The sequence below is a fragment of the Podarcis cretensis genome (genome assembly GCF_951804945.1).
Source record: "Podarcis cretensis genome assembly, chromosome: 1".
Taxonomy (NCBI): domain Eukaryota; kingdom Metazoa; phylum Chordata; class Lepidosauria; order Squamata; family Lacertidae; genus Podarcis; species Podarcis cretensis.
Window position 1 is genome coordinate 61,519,186 of NC_137170.1, and position 20,471 is coordinate 61,539,656.

The 20,471-nt window shown below is 40.8% G+C and overlaps 1 protein-coding gene and 1 long non-coding RNA gene across 12 annotated transcripts in view; one reads left to right on the forward strand and one right to left on the reverse strand.

Annotated features, from left to right (window-relative positions):
• LOC307216294 overlaps positions 1–17,598 on the reverse strand; it is a 49,686-nt gene extending 32,088 nt beyond the window's left edge. The window contains exon 1 of one of the 4 annotated variants that reach the window (XR_013839013.1): positions 16,584–17,598. This is a non-coding gene — a long non-coding RNA (uncharacterized lncRNA). Of the gene's footprint in view, positions 1–6,129; positions 6,415–6,464; positions 7,664–16,583 lie in introns of those variants that run through there. The other 3 variants (XR_013839014.1, XR_013839015.1, XR_013839016.1) reach the window with 3 other exon arrangements.
• NAV2 (neuron navigator 2) overlaps positions 1–20,471 on the forward strand; it is a 541,062-nt gene that overhangs the window by 361,826 nt on the left and 158,765 nt on the right. For all 8 annotated transcript variants that reach the window (XM_079970617.1, XM_079970619.1, XM_079970612.1 and 5 more), the window contains exon 3: positions 2,095–2,147. In XM_079970617.1, the coding sequence (XP_079826743.1) occupies positions 2,095–2,147 (53 nt within the window). The remainder of the gene's footprint in view (positions 1–2,094; positions 2,148–20,471) is intronic.

Here is a 20,471-nt window from a genome sequence, read left to right on the forward strand (position 1 = left end):
TATGCTGTACTTGTGTCTGAAAGACTGCAGTTAAAATCCAAACCTATATCTATAGTGTAAATCACTGGTCTTCAACTGGTGGGTCATGTACCCTGATGCAAGGTGGGTCACAGAAGGCTACCACCATACAGCTATATGGTAAAAGATTGAGAAATGGGTCCCAAATGCATGTTTGGGTTAAATGTGGGTCCTGGGTCTGAAAAGGTTGAAGATACATGGTTTAGATGAAGTTGTTTGAGCAAGATATATCTCTCGAGCCATCTGGAATATTAAAATAATTGTCTACCACTCTTACTATTTCTTTCTCTGCTTTCTCTCCCACTTGGAAGCCATTGGCTAACCTACTGCCCTCTTTCCTTGTAACAGTAAGCCATGGCTAGAAATAACCTGTGGCTTACCACGAATGAGTGGAGTGCTGGTGCATGGTGCCGAATCATGCTTGCTTTGGTCTACCCTGACCAGAGCCAGAAAACAAATAATACAGTGGTACCTCAGGTTAAGTACTTAATTCGTTCCGGAGGTCCGTACTTAACCTGAAACTGTTCTTAACCTGAAGCACCACTTTAGCTAATGGGGCTTCCTGCTGCTGCCGTGCTGCCGGAGCCCGATTTCTGTTCTCATCCTGAAGCAAAGTTCTTAACCTGAAGCACTATTTCTGGGTTAGCGGAGTCTGTAACCTGAAGCATATGTAACCTGAAGCGTATGTAACCCGAGGTACCACTGTACAGTGTTTGGCTTACCACTACGTGTGAACCCACACAACACGAAGCAAAGAACAAACTTTGACTTCAAGAGAAACAAGCCTCAAGTGCTGGTTCACACAGAACAGTAAGCCAGCCACTCCACAGTTTGTTTTTGAGCTGTCTCCAGAGAGGAGCAAAGTGGCCACGATTGACCAGCGTGCACATCACACTGTGGTAAACCATAGTTTTTCTTAGACTGCGGCTTACTATGATGTGTGAATGAAGCCAATGTTTTGTCACTAATGGCCTGTGTGAAACTTGTGAGTTGAGTCACTGGATGTCCATGTGAGTGGTAGTGTGCCCACTGGCCACACCTCCTGATGCCAGCGTGTTCTCTGGGCTCTCAGTGGCTGCACATCTGGCAGTAATGGAAGAGGGCCCTTCTGCATGTACAACGCACTAGGGGTTACAACTTTCTGGTAAACTAGATTGGCTGCACAGGCCAGAGTTATGGAAGAGCCATATGCCACACATATGCAAGGCCACTTTCTCACTAAAATCAGATATGTAGCCACCTGGAGGCATGTTCAGGTGGACATCAGCATCTGGGGTGTAGCCAGTGGGAGCATTCCTGATTTATCTTACTATGTTAACTTAACACCCCTTCAGTTACCAGCCCACAGCCTTTCAGTTCCTTATGACAATTCATAGGATCAACTGGGTAGGCCTCAGAGTCTTGGCCTCCCAACTGCCTTTAATTCATATGCTGCCACTGTCCCAACAACTATGATGGCACAAAATACTTTGAAAGAATTGGGAGAGAAAGATGATTGAGTCAAGGAATTGTGGAATCCTGTGAATCAGAATATTGAGTATCATCAACACCTCTGGACTAAATTGCACAGTAGCGGAATATATTTGCACCATGTGCATTTATACTTTGTAGGTTCAGGTTAGTTGCTAGATCTTGGAAATGTGTCATCAACAACAGACTTCACCCATTACTTGTAAAGTAAATGAGAATTTTTAAAAAATGTAATTTATTTACATCTGACTTGTACATCTGCATGGCTTATTAAGCAAACCAGCCATGCACTCATGCATAAAGAGTGATGTGGCTTCCAGATTTGAAACAATCGGTCTGGCAAAGATTACCCATCACTTTAAGAATTGCTGTCAGCCCAGTTGTCTCTTTTTGAAATGGTGGTGACCTTCTCCAGCTGTCTCTAGAGGAATGGCTCAGAAGAAGAATTTCACCGGATGGCTCTGGGTGTTTCACACATTTGTTTTGATTGGGCAACCATAGCTCTAGGCTGTTTGATTTAGTTGCAACAAGTGCTCTGAGAATAACTGCACCAGGTGTCTTTACAATAGGTTTTGTTTTGAAATAATTCTGTCTGTTCATTTTTAGCAAATGAGAAAATCGAAGACATCAATGGCTGTCCAAAGAATAGATCTCAAATGGTAAGTGAAAAATTAAATGTGTTTTGTCTTCACTGTGTTTTCCTCTTGGCATACTTAAGGGGAAGTGAGTTTCTTTGAGCTCAGTGGGACTTACTTCTGAAGAAACCTGTTTGGGTTTAGCTGCAGACATGATGGCATATTTAACATTTAATCAATCAACCAATATTGCTTTATTGCACAGCCATGCAATATATCAAATCAGATCACATGGAAATCATTAAATTAATTACAATAATTGCATCTTCTGTTTATTAACTTGTTATTCACACATTGTGATTGAATCTTAGCTGCAACCCCTACTGTATAGGCTTGTTTAGCAGCACAGTTTAGAATATTAATGCAAGTGTATTGGACGTAGAGTTTTTAATTCATTTTATAGAATATTTAAAAATAGTATGGGGAAAGTATGCAAACATTTAATATACATCAATGTAATGCATTTATTACATTGATATTTGTTATGTGAACCGTTTGCTTAAAAGTTATACATTTTTCCTATGCTATATGCTTGCACAATGGAGCTTTCCCCCCTCTCCTTCCCCTGTGTGCACCCCCTATTACCTCTGAAGTAGACTCGGGGGGGGGGGAATAACTCAAAAAAAAGCACATGATGGGAGGGAAAGGGGAATCATTCTGTCTGGCAAGCTTATATCCTTATGCAAATGGAATGCTTGTAATACTGTGATGTTGAATTCCATCCAGGGCTGGGAAGTTTTCATTGATGAACTAAAGTCACATTACTATATGACATGGTACAGCTGGCTGAGCCATCAAAAACATAACATTAATAACCTCCTTTATCTTAAAGGCTGATTCAAAAAGTGCTTTATCCTATCCCTTGTATGTTCAATGAAGGCCCTGTCTTTAGTTAATGGCATTAAAGTTAAGTTGTTCTGCACCCAAAGGACATCTGTTATGTGGCAACCAGAGACTAGGATTACTCTGCAATGGCACCCTGATTATGGAATGTTGCCCCCCAGGTATATGACTGGTGCCACTCCTGAGTAGTTTCCGGTGCCATCTCTTGAGTAGTTTCAGGTGACGGTTGAACAGCAACCTATTCCAGTGGGCTTTTATGATGATAAAATGAATTGACCAGTTTTTTTGTTGTTTGTTAACTTTTCTGCTACTGCCAATCTGGTTATGATTTTGTCTGGTCCCTTTATCTTGGTGCATGCTGATTGTATGTTTGATTTTTAAGTGATTGCACCCCATCCTATTATCATGTATTGATAAAGGCTGGATTAAAACTATTTCAAATAAATGAACTATGTGTTCAATATATGGAGCTAGGACTTTGGGGTTCATGGTTTTTATGATGGTTTTTAAGTTCTGCTAATAAAATGAAAATGAAAGGGGATGCGGGTGGCGCTGTGGGTAAAACCTCAGAGCCTAGGACTTGCCGATCGCATGGTCGGCGGTTTGAATCCCCGCGGCGGGGTGAGCTCCAATTGTTCGGTCCCAGCTCCTGCCCACCTAGCAGTTCAAAAGCACTCTTAAGTGCAAGTAGATAAATAGGTACCGCTTTATAGCAGGAAGGTAAACGGCGTTTCCGTGTGCTGCTCTGGTGCCAGTTCGCCGGAGCAGCTTCGTCACATTGGCCACGTGACCCAGAAGTGTCTGCGGACAGCGCTGGCTCCCGGCCTCTAGAGTGAGATGAGCGCACAACCCTAGAGTCTGTCAAGACTGGCCCGTACGGGCAGGGGTACCTTTACCTTTACCTTAATAAAATGAAAGTGTTTTTTTAAAAAATAAAAATAATAATGATTAAGTTTTGAAAAAGATGCAGGTACCATTTCTAAAAGGCTAACACAGCCAGAAAGCATTGGGTGTTATTCTTAACCCTAGGAAAGTGAAGCTGGTTGAGGTGGTCTCAGGCATGATGCTGAAGAACATCAGGACCATTGTCTTGGGGAACTTCAACATTCACACTGAGACTGCCATTAATGATCCAGCTCAAGATGTCATGGCCTTCATGACAACCATGGGACTTTGTTGCCTGCCCTTAGTCTTTGAATCATCTGATATGAATGTGATGGTGTGGAGATAGGAGGAGGTGAGATAATCCCATTGTCATAGTCAGACAATTTCCTGGTCAACAATGGCAGTTCCTCCACTAAGTTGTGGCTCCATTAAGATGGTCCACCTCTGGAGACATATGAAATCTGTTGGATTCCTAAATACCCTAGGAATTTTTTTGACAGGAATGGCATTTAAGTGGTAAATAAGTGAATAAATAATCTGTTGAGGTTCTAATGTCACCTTGGAATGGTGAAATGTGATAGGCCAGTGCCCCTTCTTGTGCTTAGGACCTGTGCTACTCCTTAGTACTCTGAGGAGTTACAGGTGATAAAACAGGCCGAATGATACCTAGAGTGAAAATGATGTAAAACTTGCTTTTAAAGGTGACAGAACGTTCATTAGAGCACATAGTTTAACACTACTTCTGTATCAGGCCAGCATGAAAGATGGAGAAAGCAGAACAATTGAACCAAAAGATAGGAAAGAGAGATGTAGCCAGAGGAAAGTGAAAGAAGCTGTGGAACATCCAAGCAGTAATATCAGACAGGCAGAAAGAAATGCAGCCTTGACAAAGAAACCACAAATTTATCTTATAATAAGAACAGGAAATAACTGTGGTGACTGTGTGGTGCTTGTGGTAAAGTGGTGAATCTAAAGTGTGCAGAGCTGAGCCTTGATGTTCATAGAGAGGGTGCCTTTGGCTTCTCTGTGGCTGTACATTCTCACCAATTTTTGTTTCATTTAATCTCAATTTGGGATTACTGAAATATCACACCCTAAAGACTTCAAGAGGCAGTTTGAATGAATGTAGCCAGCTGTACTAACTATTACAATGAAACCCTCCCAGGAGAATTTTAAGATTGAGAATAAAATTCATCTTTCTAACACCAAGGGTTTAGTTGGCTTTGAAAACTGTTACAGGGGAATCACAGAGGGGGCAACAAAAAGTTCAAAAGCATTAGAGACATTTTTTTTGCCCCGCAAATTCCAGACAGGAATGTATTTAGAAGCATTAGCAATAGTATAGCTGTAGTAACCAACCGCCCCCTGCCCAGAAAAAAACCATCCTCAGTTAAACTTTCTCATTTACTTCATATATATTTGCAAATGTATACTTATTTATTAATATAAATATTTATATGCTGCATTTCACCCCAGCATGTCCTCTCAAAGCAGTTTGTAAATATAAGAAAACAATAACAGTAACCTCAGTTTTTAAAATGAGCAACACTGCAGCATCATAAATAAAACTCTGGTTCTCAAACAGCACAAAAAAACATGACTGAACAAGACTGCTTTGCCAATCTTCTTGACGGCTGGGAGGGGAAGTGCTAAATGAGCCTTCTGAGGAGCGAGATCTAGAGTGTAGGCACCACCACTGAGAAGACCCTGTCCCAATGAATGCACTAAACATATCACAGATAGGAGAAAGATGAGAGCATAGTCTCCACAGGTGGGAGAGTAATGTGGGAGAAGGTAGTCTTTCAAATATTCCAGACTGAAACTATATAGAATATTAAAAGTAACAGCCATCACTTTGAACTGAGCATACCAAAAGCCAACACAGATTAAATAGCAGTGGAGTCACATACTCCAAATGACTAGCCCCTGCCAAGAGACTGGCAGTAGTATTCTGAACCAAGCAGCTGTTGTAAAATTGCAACCTATGCAAACTTAATTGGAAATAAGCCATATTTAACTCAATGGGACTTGCTTTAGGGGCTCCAAGTTTTTAGTATGGTCATAGCATCTTTAGCTACAGTAGGGACGTTAAAATACTCTTCGAAGTACATCTATATACTCTTTGAAAGGAGAAGGGGCATTCTGAATATTACAAGAATATAAGCCACCTGCGTTACACCTAGACCTGCTTCAAACATAATTCAGATGACACAGTTGCTGCTAAGTGCCTGAAGTCACATTTACACCATATTTTAAAGCACTCTTACACCACTTTCACCTCATGGAGAATCCAAGAACTGTAGCTTGTTGAGGGTGCTGGGAACCGTAGGTCTGTGATTTAATCCCTGTTTTAAAAGGCTCCATCTGACCTATACATTTAATGCAATATCATACCACTTTAAACTATCATGGTTTAACTACCAAAAAACACTGGGTAGTGTAGTTAAGGGTACTGTTCCCCTCACAGAGTTACGATATTCAGCACCAATCCCTCTGCCCAGGATCTTGGGAATTGTAGCTCTGTGAGAGAAACAGGGGTCTCCTAGCAACTCCTACAGCCTTAGAGGTGGGATTCCACTAAATTGTGGCATTCATGGAATGCGGCCCACTCACAGAATGAGACCTTCCTCCTCCTGTTCTCTCTGCACCTCTTAAATCTGCTCTGGAGATTTGTGGAACAGCTACAAGGGCATTGGGGAGGGCAGTGAGGGAAGTCCCATTGTGCGAGCAGACCTTGTTCCCCATAGATATTCCCTGTGGGAATTTGATTCTAGTTCCCGTTTACAGAGCTGTGCAAAAGGAAGAAACCGGGTAGTTTCACCCTTTAATTAGTTCCCTTTTCCCTCCCGAAAAAATTCACAAGAAACTCTCTTTTAAAGTTCAAATAACAAATAACTTTTACTTAGTGTACGTGCACTTGTTGGATTAAAGATACAAGACAGGCAGGTGTTACTTAGGCTACTAATTCATATTACATAGAGTGGTATCTAAGACAAAAAACTGTTGCAGTCTACCGGTAACTCTGAAGCAGACAGCAGCACAACAGAACAGACCTACTTCTCAGCTGCTCGAAAAGACCGTTAATAACTGCCATAACTGTACCAACTGCCATAACTGTCTCTGGCAGAAGGTGTATGACATCACAGAGTACTGTATTGGAATGCTATAACCCTTCACTTAGCATTTGGGATGCTTTCATCCCACATACCCCACTTAGTGCTATGTTGAATTCCATCCATTGTTTGTGTGGAAAGGAAAGTGTTATCCCTGTACACAGCATTTCCCGAGTAAAAATGTGGAGGCTACAGCTCTTTGTAATGTAGACGGATACACAATGCTTATGCTTGCCATGGTCCGAATTGCCTTTTTCTAATTCCAAATGTGTGCTCTGGTTTCTGGATTATATTAATAGAACCCTATTATTTCTATAGTCTGTTAAACAGTATACAGCGAGGCAGCCTGCAATTCTTCGTGCCACATCAGAATGTGAGGGGGGAACCTTGACAGGGATTTAATTTTATGGCAGAACTCTTTATACAACTGCTTCCACCTAGGCTGCTCTGACTATTTAAATATGCCTCTATTTATAGAGTACCTACTACTGAGGTTTTCACACCTGAAATTGGCATTCTATTGAAGGCAGAAATAATATCCTTTCTCTATCTTTCCAAACTTCTAAAGCCTCTGAATGGAAGGAGTCTTCTTATTCTACTACTACTTTGCAATTTACTTTTAACACTTTTGGCCACAATTTAGTAGCATTGTCCTGTTCTATTGCTGTGCTGAGAAATAGAGATCTCCTCAGCTTTGCAGTAAGGGTCTTTCTGCATTGATTATTTTACATATTTTTCTAGAATGTTTTGTAAAAAATTGAATGGTTCAGAATTTTACATACAGTGGTACCTCAGGTTAAGTACTTAATTCATTCCGGATGTCCTTACTTAACCTGAAACTGTTCTTAACCTGAAGCACCACTTTAGCTAATGGGGCCTCCCGCTGCTGCCGCGCCACCGGAGCGCGATTTCTCTTCTCATCCTGAAGCAAAGTTCTTAACCTGAAGCACTATTTCTGGGTTAGCAGAGTCTGTAACCTGAAGCATATGTAACCTGAGGTACCACTGTACATCCAAGGCTGCCATCCTATGCAAACTAATGCTCCTTGTTGTTGTTTAGTCATTTAGTCGTGTCCGACTCTTCGTGACCCCATGGACCAGAGCACGCCAGGCACTTCTGTCTTCCACTGCCTCCCGCATTTTGGTCAAATGCTCCTTAGAAGACCAGTAATGTACACAAGTGTAGGATTCCTCTGCATATCACAAACTTTCTGAGCTACATTCTAAATTTGAACTGCTTCACACTTTATTTGGTATTCAAGCTACATCAAGCATTTGGACAAGTCTATCTTAGCTTGCAAAACCAAAATATGCAAAAGCAGTTTTCCTGCCCTTGTGACCCCCTTCACATGAGCTGCAGTAAAACCAGGAAGCATCTAAATAACCATAGTTCCCCCCTTTCATTCAAAACACGAAACGATGGTTACCAGCTTCAGAATAAACCAGGATATTAAACCACAGTTTGTTTGTTTGTTTTTTGTTTTTTTTTATAATATTTATTAAATTTTAGTTTAACAATAAAATACATAGATAATAACACAATCTTTTCCAAAATCCACATTTCATATTCATCTTTGGACTTCCTCACAACCCTTGTTCCTGCTTTCTAAACTCATAAATTTTACCAGCAAATTATTAACTTGGTTTAATTCATATAATATAATTTTTCAATATTAATATCTCAAATTTTAAGATTTAACATACTCTTATTGAAACTTAATTATAAAATATTACTTATTTATCTTTTCATCTTCCAATTAAATTTAAATTTATATTCTTTATAACTAGTTTGTTGAAGCCATGTTTTTGCTAATCTTACATCTTTCTTAACAATCATACAATTTACAATATTTTTGTAGATAGTCCTTGAATTTCTTCCAATCTTCCTCCACCAGTTCTTCTCCCAGGTCTCGGATTCTGCCCGTCATCTCCGCCAATTCCATATAGTCTATCAGTTGCATCTGCCATTCTTCCAGTGTGGGTAATTCTTGAGTTTTCCAGCTTTTAGCGATGAGTATCCTTGCTGCTGTTGTAGCGTACATAAAAAAGGTTTGATCCTTCTTTTGCACACTCTGACCAACAATGCCCAAGAGAAAGGCCTCTGGTTTCTTAAGGAAGGTATACTTAAATACCTTTTTCAGTTCATTATAAATCATTTCCCAGAAAACCTTCACTCTAGGGCAAGTCCACCAGAGGTGAAAGAATGTTCCTTCAGCTTCTTTACATTTCCAACATTTATTATCAGACACATGGTATATCTTTGCAAGCTTGACTGGGGTCATGTACCATATTAAACCACAGTTTGAAGGCCTGTGTTGGGGAAAATGAATGAATTCCTATGCCCCACAAAAAATCCAGAGATGCATTTTAAATAAAAGGGCACATTCTACTCATGTAAAAACATGCTGACTCCCGGACTGTCCGCGGGCTGGATTTAGAAGGTGATTGGGCCAGATCCAGCCCCTGGGCCTTAGTTTGCCCACCCATGGGCTAAAGAGTCAAAATTTCCTACTTTCTTGTATAAGCCTGAGTGTGTTTCCATTGTCTTTCTAACACAGCAGGTTTGTCAGTTGTGTGGCCAACAAAATCCTGTGGGGCTGTTTTAGTACAAAATCTTAGAAATGCTTAGCAGGGAGTATAAAAATCAAAACCGAGACAGAGACTTCTTCCAACTTGTAGTGGAATGGGCACAGATGGGAATTGGAAGAAAAGCATACATGGGATGCATGTATCCAGCTGAAAGATGATTTCAGCACATTAAGCCAGACTTTTCCATTTCCTGTTTGGTATTTTTCATATTCATTTCTAGTGATGATTCTGGTATTGCATATAAATCCAGCTCACATTTTTAAAATGTAAGATGCTGACATTCTCATTTTAAATATACATTTAAATTGTTTCTCTACCTTTTAAAAGGATACTTTTTATTAAATATTTTCCTCATTTACAAAAGCACATGCACTGTCTCTATTTTCAGGTTATGTTTTCTACAGATCAGTTATATTTGTTGTGAGACAATAGTTTCTCTACTTTAAACAGATATGGGAAATGGATCCTGGCAGAGAGCAAAAGGGTGGCCACAAAAGGGAGTGAAGAAAGATTGCTTCTTCTCCCCAGGGTGGAGTGTATAAACACAAAATGAACTGGAATAAATCTGGCTGGGATGGATCTCAGTAACTGGTCCACCTTTCTGAGCTCTCTTCCTCTTTACTGGTTAGTAAAGAAAACATTTTATAAAGAGGGTAAGGACCTGTGCACAAACCCACTGGAACATGTAAGAGTATAAGATGAGCCTGTTGGATCAAGCCAATGGCCCACCACTTAGTCCAGCATCCCGTTCTCACGGTGGCCAACCAGATGTCTGTGAGAAGCCTGCAAGCTAGACATGGGCACAATAGCATATCTGGGGATAGCCATTCATATGCTGGAAGAAGAAGGCATGATTGTATGCCTACTCTGGCGTGCGCAGAGATAGAATTTTAGCTTTGTGTTGTAAGCTAGTCAGAATGCAGGTGCTAAGTTCAACCTGCATATATCAGGTTCCTTCACTGTATAGACCAGAAGCCTCACTGTATGGACTAACAGCAACATGTAAAGGAAAAGGTAAAGGTACCCCTGACCGTTAGGTCCAGTTGTGGACGACTTTGGCGTTGCGGTGCTCATCTATAGGCCGAGGGAGCCGGCGTTTGTCCGCAGACAGCTTCTGGGTCCCACACAGCAACATGTAGGTTAGGGCAATTCTGCTGGCTCACCGAGACTACACCAGGTCTGGGGAACCTGTGGTCTTCCAGATGCAGCTGGCCTTCAACTCGCCTCAGCTGCAGCCACCTGGCCAATTTTCAGAAATAATGGGACTCAGAGGATGAAATTCAATGTTGCACTATGTTGAGCATTCCATCAGGGCAAGCTTTTCAGCTTGTCAGTTGGAAGGATTTCAATAATAATAATAATAATAATAATAATAATAATAATAATAATAAATTATTTATACCCCACCCATCTGGCTGGGTTCCCCATGCATGCTGTTTTGGGGTTTCCTGACCCCCAACTATGCACCTGCAGGGGGTGCATGGGGAGAAGACAGGGGGGAATATTCAAGTGGAAGACCTTGCACAACAGGATTCATTAGGTGAATCCCTCCCATAGTCTAACAATATCTGGAGTGCTACAGGTTCACCATCTCAGTTCTTACCACATACCAGATTTGCCAGGAAGTATTTCATTTTTGCTATTACAGCCATTATGCTTCTCTAGACAGACATGATGGATAGAAGGAAAACTGTGGACATTATTCAGCATCAGCATCATTTATATGCCACCCATCTGACTGGAAACCACCAGGTGCTGTGCAGAAATACCTACAAAGATTATTCCACATTACAATATGAATGTTAAAGATCATAAGAACTTTCTTTTTTGGCCGGCATTTGGTGTTAGGAGTGATGTAGAGTAGAGCTCAGAGTAGACCAAGTGAAGTCAATGGACAAGCCTCCAGGTCAGGAAATTAGTTCATGCAAATAAATAGCAAAGCTCTTCAAACAATGTTGCAGAGTCTTAAGAGGAAATATAATAGCACCCAGACACCATGTTCTTGCGCTTTATCTTGAGGTATTTTGACCTGTTTACAGATGTTCATCTTCAAAGCAACATGGTTCTGGATGTGCCATTTTTCAGTCTGTCCAATTCTCTGGTGCTGATTCTGTCCATGTGTTTAGAAAGGGAGCGTTCCAGTGCTCATCTTTACCTCTTTTTCTTTGCTGTACTATAAAGTGGCCCTCAAAATGAGGAGGAGGTGCAGGACTGTTGAAAATCAGAACTGGCTGCCAGATTGGTTCAAAGAGTAAAAGAAAACACAGAATCTCATTTTGGCAAATCAACAGACTTTGTTGTGTTTGTTTTGGATAGTGTGCAGCCTTGGCCCAGGGCAGAAAACTTAAGAAATGAAAGGTTTAAGTATAGGCCAGGGGTAGGAAACCTAAGGCCAATCGCCTTCTCAATCCGGCCTGCGGACGGTCCGGGAATCAGTAGAATGTGTGCTTTTATTTAAAATGCATCTCTGGGTTATTTGTGGGGCATAGGAATTCATTCATCCCCCCCCCCGAAAAAAATATAGTCCGGCCCCCACATGTTCTGAGGGGCGGTAGAGCGGCCCACGGCTGAAAAAGGTTGCTGACCCCTGGTATAGGCCTTCCCAACTGGGAGCTGATTCACACATCACCCCCCACACCCCTGCCCATAGCTGTGTAACTATAGGATAGCTTTCCACATTTGCATTTCTCCAAAAACATACAACACACGAAAATACACTCCTTTACCATGAAGATACAAACTGCTGCAATGACATGGCTAAGAGGGTGAGCAAAGAAGCCACTGCTTGAAACTTGCTTGGGCCAGCCAGGAGGTCACTAAGGAGACTCAGAAAAGCCTCCATCACATAAGCACTGCCTACACATATAGTGGTACCTCGGGTTAAGTACTTAATTCGTTCCGGAGGTCTGTTCTTAACCTGAAACTGTTCTTAACCTGAAGCACCACTTTAGCTAATGATTCCTCCTGCTGCCGCCACACCGCCGGGGCACAATTTCTGTTCTTATTCTGAAGCAAAGTTCTTAACCTGAAGCACTATTTCTGGGTTAGTGGAGTGTGTAACCTGAAGTGTATGTAACCTGAAGCATATGTAACTCGAGGTACCACTGTACAATAAAGCATTTGATGCAGGAGTAACTAGTCCTCTGTTTGGAGGCCTGATTCAACCCCACTAAGCATTTTTTCCCCCTGCAGCCACCCCTCCCCTGCCACTGTTTGACAGTGGGAGGAAAATATGTGTTGTTGTTGTTTTACAAAGACATAGTGCTGGGGTGTTGGATTTATTATTTTATTATTATTATTTTTAATTAAATTTATATAGCACCCTTCATCAAAAGATCTCAGGGCAGTTCACAGAATAAAATACAAGATAAAACACAAGTAAATAATTAAAGTCAACAAAACAAGAACACCTCCTCTTCCCACAGATACATTTAAAAGGCTGTGGGTTAAAAGGCCTGGTTGAAGAGGAGTGTTTTCGCCTGGCGCTTAAATATATATATAATGATGGTGCCAGGCAAACTTCCCTGGGGAGAGCATTCCACAAATGGGGAGCCACTGCAGAAAAAGCCCATTCTTGTGTTGCCATCCTCCAGACTTCACACGGAGGAGGTACGTGAAGAAGGGCCTCGGATGATGAATGCAGAGTCTGGGGCAGTTTATATGGGGAGGGGTATACCTTGAGGTATAGCGGTATTGAGTTGTTAAAGGCTTTATAGGTCAAAACCAGCACTTTGATCTAAACTCTCTGCCCAGTTCAGTACCCTGATAGTGATGCAAGACACCTGTCACAGATTTATCAGACCAATAATTTGATGAGCAGGGAGAGGCAGTAATCCTCCCCACTCAGGTGATCTGCTTGCTTGTGTGTGTGTGTTGTGTGTGTGTGCATGCGCGAGTACGAGGTGGCCACACCTGCAACTGGCATGCAGCCTGTGGAGTGTTGTAGAAGGGTAAATAAGGCAAACCCTTGGTCCAAAAAGTTCATGAATGGTTCCCACACCTGTGCAAGCTGCATCTCTGCAGAGACTTTCTTGCACAGCCAAGCAACTCTTTAAGGCTGCCTAGATGTACATACAATCTTGCATGAGTACAGTTTGGAGAACTGGGCCAAAGCTATCAAAATGAATTTTGATAGGAACAAATGTAAAATTCTACATTTAGGCAGGAATAACCAGCTGCACAAACAGAAGATGGGGAATGACAAGCTTAACATGAATCAACAGTGTGATGCAGCAGCAAAGAAAGCTAATGTTATTCTAGGCTGCATCAATAGAAGTTTAGTGTCCTGATAAAGGAAAGTAATAGTCCAACTCAATTCTGCCTTGATCAGACCACACCTGGAGTACTGTGTCCAATTCTGGGCACCACAATTTAGGAAGGATATTGACAAGCTGGAATGTGTGCAGAGGAGGGCAACCAAGATGATGAAGGGTCTGGAAACTAAGCCTTATCAGGAATAGGGACCATATAGAACACACATAGGTTGAAAGGTTTGGCTTCACAATCCTGCAAAGTTGTTAGGAACTTCAGTTCTGCTTGAATTCCTTTCACTATGGAGGCCTTTTTTCTGAGTGTCGCTGCCATGAAGTTGTGGCAGAGAATTTGGCCTACTCCGTAATGGCACCTTCTCTGTAGAATCCAGTCCAAAAGGAGCTTGCCAAACCAGCTTTTACCCAGGTGTAAAACTGCATATTTGTTTCAGCAAATCTGAGTTGTGTTCTTTGTTGTACCTTAAAGTGGCACTCAGGTTTTAAAAAAGCTGTATCAACAGTTCTGGGTTGGCACCCCCGGCAATGGCGGAGCTCCTCCGATCGGGAGGAACTTGCTCCGTGGAAAGTTGGGTCTGAACCGCCACGGCGAAGGCAGAGACCCATTGAAATCACAGATGGAAGAAGCTTGTGAACCTGGGATTCGGCTGGCACCTTTTGCGCCTCCCCTACTCGCGGGGAAACCCTGTTTTGGGGATCCGGAGCGACGTGGGGTGAGCAGCGCGGTGCTTTGAATCGACCGCTTCTTTCACAGAGTGAAGCCGCATTGCTGTTGCCGGAGAGCGCTGACTTTTTCTTGTGGACAATTGGATTTTAAACAACAACCCGTGAGTAAAACGGAAAATTGGATCTTTAAATATCTTAATTTGGCATCGAACGGGGAAGGTTCAAAACAGGAAGTCCGCCTTCCGCTTTTGTAAATAGACTGAAGCAAAGAGCTTACAAGTTAAGGTCTCGGAAAGCCTTATGTAAAGGATTAAACTTACATCGATTGAAATTATTAGACCACCCTGGAAAGCAGGAGAAGAGGGGGGAAATTTTGGACTGTGTATCCTGCAGAAGAGAGTGATCAAAATTAAATTACCACTGCTCTGAACCTGGGAACGGGCTCCCAGTGATTGACGTTTCAGGAGAGTTCACTGACAGTGAAGAGAACGGATGTTGACAGTCAGTTAAATAAGAGAAATATATTGTTTCCATTGTCTGCTTCTGCGTTTAAAAGGGAGGAAAAGTACCTGAAAATTGAAACTATCTTTACTTTTTGATCTGTGTTGGGAAAGATTGATACAAGTGGAGACTGTTCCCCTCTAGAGGGAGCTTTTGAAACTGTTACAAGATTGGAGCTGGGAAATCTCCAGCTGCTTGATAAGAACTGTGAGAACTAGAGATTGACCTTGGATATTCAAGAATGTCGACAGGAGAAGCCTTATGGACTGCATTTTCTAAGATAAGCCACTTGTTGGAACAGCTTCATAAAAAGATGGATGCTATGACTACTAAAATTGACATTTTGGAACCAAAAGTGAGCACCAATACAAAAATTATTCAGGATTTGGCACAGGAATCTATTTCAACAGGACAAATTGCTGAAAAGGAGAAGGAGAAAGTTGCTGTTGTCGAACCTAAAGTAATACAAGGGGGAGCCTTAGCCTTACAGAGGCAAATTGAGGACTACAAGTTGAGGCCCCTTATGATTGAGACTAGAAAAAGTCAGATTTTGAAGATCGGAGCCTGGCCTGGACTAGAAAAGGAAAGTTGGAAAGATCCCTCTATACAGGGATTAACTGACTTTTGGAATATGGACTTGGGTCAGGAGGAGATTGGAGTTCTGGGGGCCTTTGGATTTGGAGGAATTTTGAAACATGCCCGGAAATACTTTATGGATCCTAGTTTTAATTATGGAAATCTGGCTGACTTGTCGAGAAGGAATAAATCGTTGGATTGAAGTTTCCCCGAGATCTGCTCTTCAGCATCAAAGAATATGAAGAAGACTGGCAGAAGGGACGTGGAAAAGAGTTAAGAGCCTCGGACATAAGATCTCCAGGTTGATGGACTGTATGGAGTGGCTGGGAGAGTCCGAGACTGGGGAGAGGAGATGGTGGAAGAAGACTGGAAATCTAAAGTCTATATATAGAAATATTGTAAAATTACTGAGTGATAGAAAAATGTTGGAAGGAAATTTTATGGCTTTAGCTATAAGGAGTTAAGCTTAAATAAGTATACTAATTTTAATGGAAATAAGATTAAAAATATGTTAAGACATTTATATGATAGAAAATAGAGAAAGATGGAAAGGAATTGCTGAAACAATTAATGGAAGTGGAATACAAAGAGGGAGGTGAGAGGAGGTCAATGATACAAGGGAATGAAAGATAGAATATGGAAAAGGTATGATGTATGTTTTTAAATTGTTTTTGTTTTGTTTGGTTTAGTTTATTGTGTTAGTTTAATGTGTTAAGGTTGTGTTTTGTATTGTTTATGTATTGTATTGTTTTTTCTCTTTTTTGTTTTCTTTCTCTTCTTTCTTTTTTGTAAGCTTTAAAAGTAATAAATATTATTTTTTAAAAAAAGGTGTATCAACAATGTTTTAAGAAGTGATCGGTAAAGAACTTGCTAATGGACGATCTGTTTAATGCTTTTTGTTGGTTTTATTGGTAAAAAGTAAAGGTGTTCAAAGAAAACTAATATTCCAGGCACCTACACTTTAGTGCTGCTGTTATGATTTCAAGTCTTTTTATATACTTTGCATTTTCACTGTTGTACCTGAAATGCTGGGTGTAGCTTGAGACAATGGTATGGCTCTCTCTCTCTTTTTCCACGTCCTATCCTGCTAGCATGGATAATTTACATGAAGTTGTCGTGTTAAGTATTCCTAGGAAAATGATACCATGACAACTGCCACAACAGATGGTATTTTTCTTGTCTCTAAGATACAGAACAAACATTCAGTGATGTCCTGCCCTTTTGTGATTTGTAAAATATTTTGGGGCTCCACTCAAATGTTATGAATCAAAACAGATTTCCTGGAAGAAACATGCTGGTGGCCGTCAGGAACTAGCATTCAAGTTGTATTAATAAAGGGGCATCAAAATAGAATTATGTAGGAGGACAAAGAGTCTTGTGGGCCTTATTTAAAATTCCACTTAACATCAGTAAACTTTTAACCTCAATACTTTTGTTTTTAATAGAAATATCTGCACTGTCAAGATGCTTGCCTTAGTAAATAACCCACCTGAATTTTTAGTGCTTCATTTTGGCTTCCAGCCAAGTTGAATGATGTTTAAAGTTTAGGGTTTTGGTTTTTTTAATGTTAAGATCTTTCATATGTATCATGGGGCAAACTCTTTCACACACATTTTAAAAGTATGATCTCCCCAATTCATCAAAGGCTGCATCTCTCTGGGTTCCTTTATCTCCAGTAGGATATATATTCGGGGTGTTCTTTGTTGTATTCCTGCCAAATATCTACAACTGCAAGCATGTTCCTCTTGTTGGATTGGTGAAACATGCACAGTACTGTATTCAGCAATGGTAGAGCCAATCATACATTTGAAGAGGGTAAAAGGGATGGATCCTCCCCTTTCTTCTATGGGTGCTGGCTTATTTTCTGTCTGATCTGACATCAAGTCTTTAATAAATGGCTACTGGCAGGGTTTGTGAACTAGCTGTAATTGCTTTCTGAAATGAGCACCAAAAGTTCTTTTTTTAAAAAAAAAAACTTTGGGTCAGAGGACCAACTGCACATGATGGTGTCCTGTTGGGTTAGGATCTCACACACACACACCTTTTCTTTGCATGCCGCCTTTCCATAATTCAGATCATGCTTAACCTGAAAAAAAATCTCATAATTTGTGAATATAACAAAAATAGTCATAAAAAATAAAAACAACGCATCAAAAGGTACACAACCAAATCAACAATTTCCACACTAAATCATAATAAGATCTAAAAATAAAAATACCAAAAAAATATTTGCAATAACAGCAACAACCGTCCTCTCAACAGAAACTCCTTAAATAATACCCCAACCCAACTGTCTGTTCAACAGCCTCAGTTTTCATAGCTGAAGTCAGTCAAGGTCCCCACTGTCTCAGGCCAGGTGGAAAAGGCCTGCACACCCAGGACTCACACCCAAGATGGTCCACAGTGTCCTACATCATTTGTTAAGGGTATGCAACTTACTAGATTTCATGCTGGGCACTTGGAAGCCAGAGGATGGGACTTGTATATCAGCTGCATAAGATTCTGACAATGGAGGGTTGCAGGATGCAGGAAGCCACTACAGAACGAACCTTTCTGGTTCCTTCATGCTTCATAGTGGATTTTGGGTCTTAATAACAATTTTGATGCCCTGAAATCAGCTATGACTGTGCAAGGAAATAGGGCATGCCTAGTTGCATTTCCGGACTCCCACGTGGATACTTTGTTTAACGCCCATTACTTGAAACATATGCAACCTTCTGCACACTCTCTCTTCCTGGTTTCTTCACTTTTCATATTTGTCAGACTTAGGCAATGGTAACTGAGGTGAAAGAATAGATTGAACAGTGTATCTTAACTCTAGATGTGCTAACTGATGGCCAAGAAGAGGCTACACAAACCGTTTTTTAAGTCTTCTCTCTGCTGTGATTAGTGACATTTACCAGACATGCTTACTAAGCTAGAAAGATTTTACTACTTATGCTTTTTCCAGCTCAGATCTTTATTGGCTGCTGTTTAAGCCTACATTATGTGGACTTTGCAGCAAGGCAGGTTTGCTATTAAACGATATGTGACCAAATATAGTTTTAGTTGTATCTCTCTCTCTCTCTCTCTCTCACACACACACACACACATTCATTCACTCACACACACACACACACACACACACAGTGTTTTTTTCTTAAATAAATGTTTAGGGGTACTCTCATTTTCCTATTCATATTGAAATACTGTCCCTCAGTGAGGCCAAACTTAGATCCACAAAATGTTTAGGGGTATGTGTACCCCTGTGTCCCCCCAGAAAAAAGCACTGTGTGTGTGTACAGTAAAACATCAAGCCCTGTATAGTAAAATTGAAATTGTGTGTTTTAGTATGAATGTGCAGAATAAATGATGGACTACAGATGTATGGTGTTTGTCATTGGAGATTTGGATGAAGACTGTCACATAGCAAGGCAAGGACTGAGTCATATTACAGGCGTAAAATGCCGCTCAGACATTCCTTTTCTTAATTTGGATCAAAGCTGGTTTTGGGGAAAATTCATCAATATGCAGTGTTTCATAAGTAAAAAACAGGATAGATATGGATTGTGGCTAATGTTGTGTGTACACTGCTTCCCAAACCAGCAGTGGTAGCATACAGGATGCAGAGTAAACTGAAGTGTGTACATAGCCAATAACTCTTTTGTGCATTAAACAAGAACATTTACAGGAAATTTCACACTCCACCCAGATATAACTCCAGTACCACCTACTGATTAAACTATATGATACTATCCATATTGTGGTCATATACTAAAATGTTTTATAATATTAGGGTAAACATTTTTATTGTGTGTGCTATTTTACTATACATAATGAGCTTTTTATATGGAGGATTAGTTTCAAAACCGGTTCCCTTACTTGCAGTTAGAAGTGGCGGAAGTTTCTCCTGCATAATATAGGCCTGGTTTACACACACAGCATAATGAGGTAAGAATAAGGTAGTAGAATTTTCACCTGGTAGAATGGATTATACCAACTGCAGTTAGGCAATCACATTTCTTGTGTTAAGAAAACAAAAACCTCCTGCAAAAAGAAATCCAGCACAATAGGAACAGGCTAGGTTAAAAACATTAATCATAGGGTCTTGGGTTTTGCTTTGGGGGGTTGTTGGTTTCCATGCAGGAGCATTAAAAATGGTGCTCCCCTTCTTCAGCCTGAAGTGGCATAGCTCACTTTATCACCTCAGGATTCTATTTCCTTCTTCTGCGTGTTTTAACCAGGCCATATAAATTAGAAAACCCAGAGATATTTTTTTGCAGGGGGAGAGGAGAGAGGGATAGCTCTTCTTTAGTCTCAAAAGCAATACTTTCAGTTTTTGTTTAGATACCTGGTGGTAATTGAACTTGGAGCTGGTGTGCCTTTAAATAAGAGGATAGAGAGAAATAATTTTACATTAGGATCGCTGGGGAAGGGAATGTTACCCCCACAATGATTTTTCTGGCCAAATGAAGTTTATAGTGATAATACTCCCATGCTCTAGTCACATTGAAAGAAATTCTGAATACAGTGGTACCTTGGGTTAAGTACTTAATTCGTTCCAGAGGTCCGTACTTAACCTGAAACTGTTCTTAACCTGAAGCACCACTTTAGCTAATGGGGCCTCCTGCTGCTGCCGCGCCACCAGAGCACAATTTCTGTTCTCATCCTGAAGCAAAGTTCTTAACCTGAAGCAATATTTCTGGGTTAATGGAGTCTGTAACCTGAAGCGTATGTAACCTGAAGCGTATGTAACCCAAGGTACCACTGTATCTGCATAGCCCATATTGTAGTTCTCTTTATTTTAAATGAAAAAGAGACTCACCATGAGAAACAGCCGTTGCCTTCAGTAATCAGCTGCTATTCATACCATTTAGAGAATGATGTGAGTAAACATGCTCTGGATTCCAGTTGAGGTTTCTAGTTTCC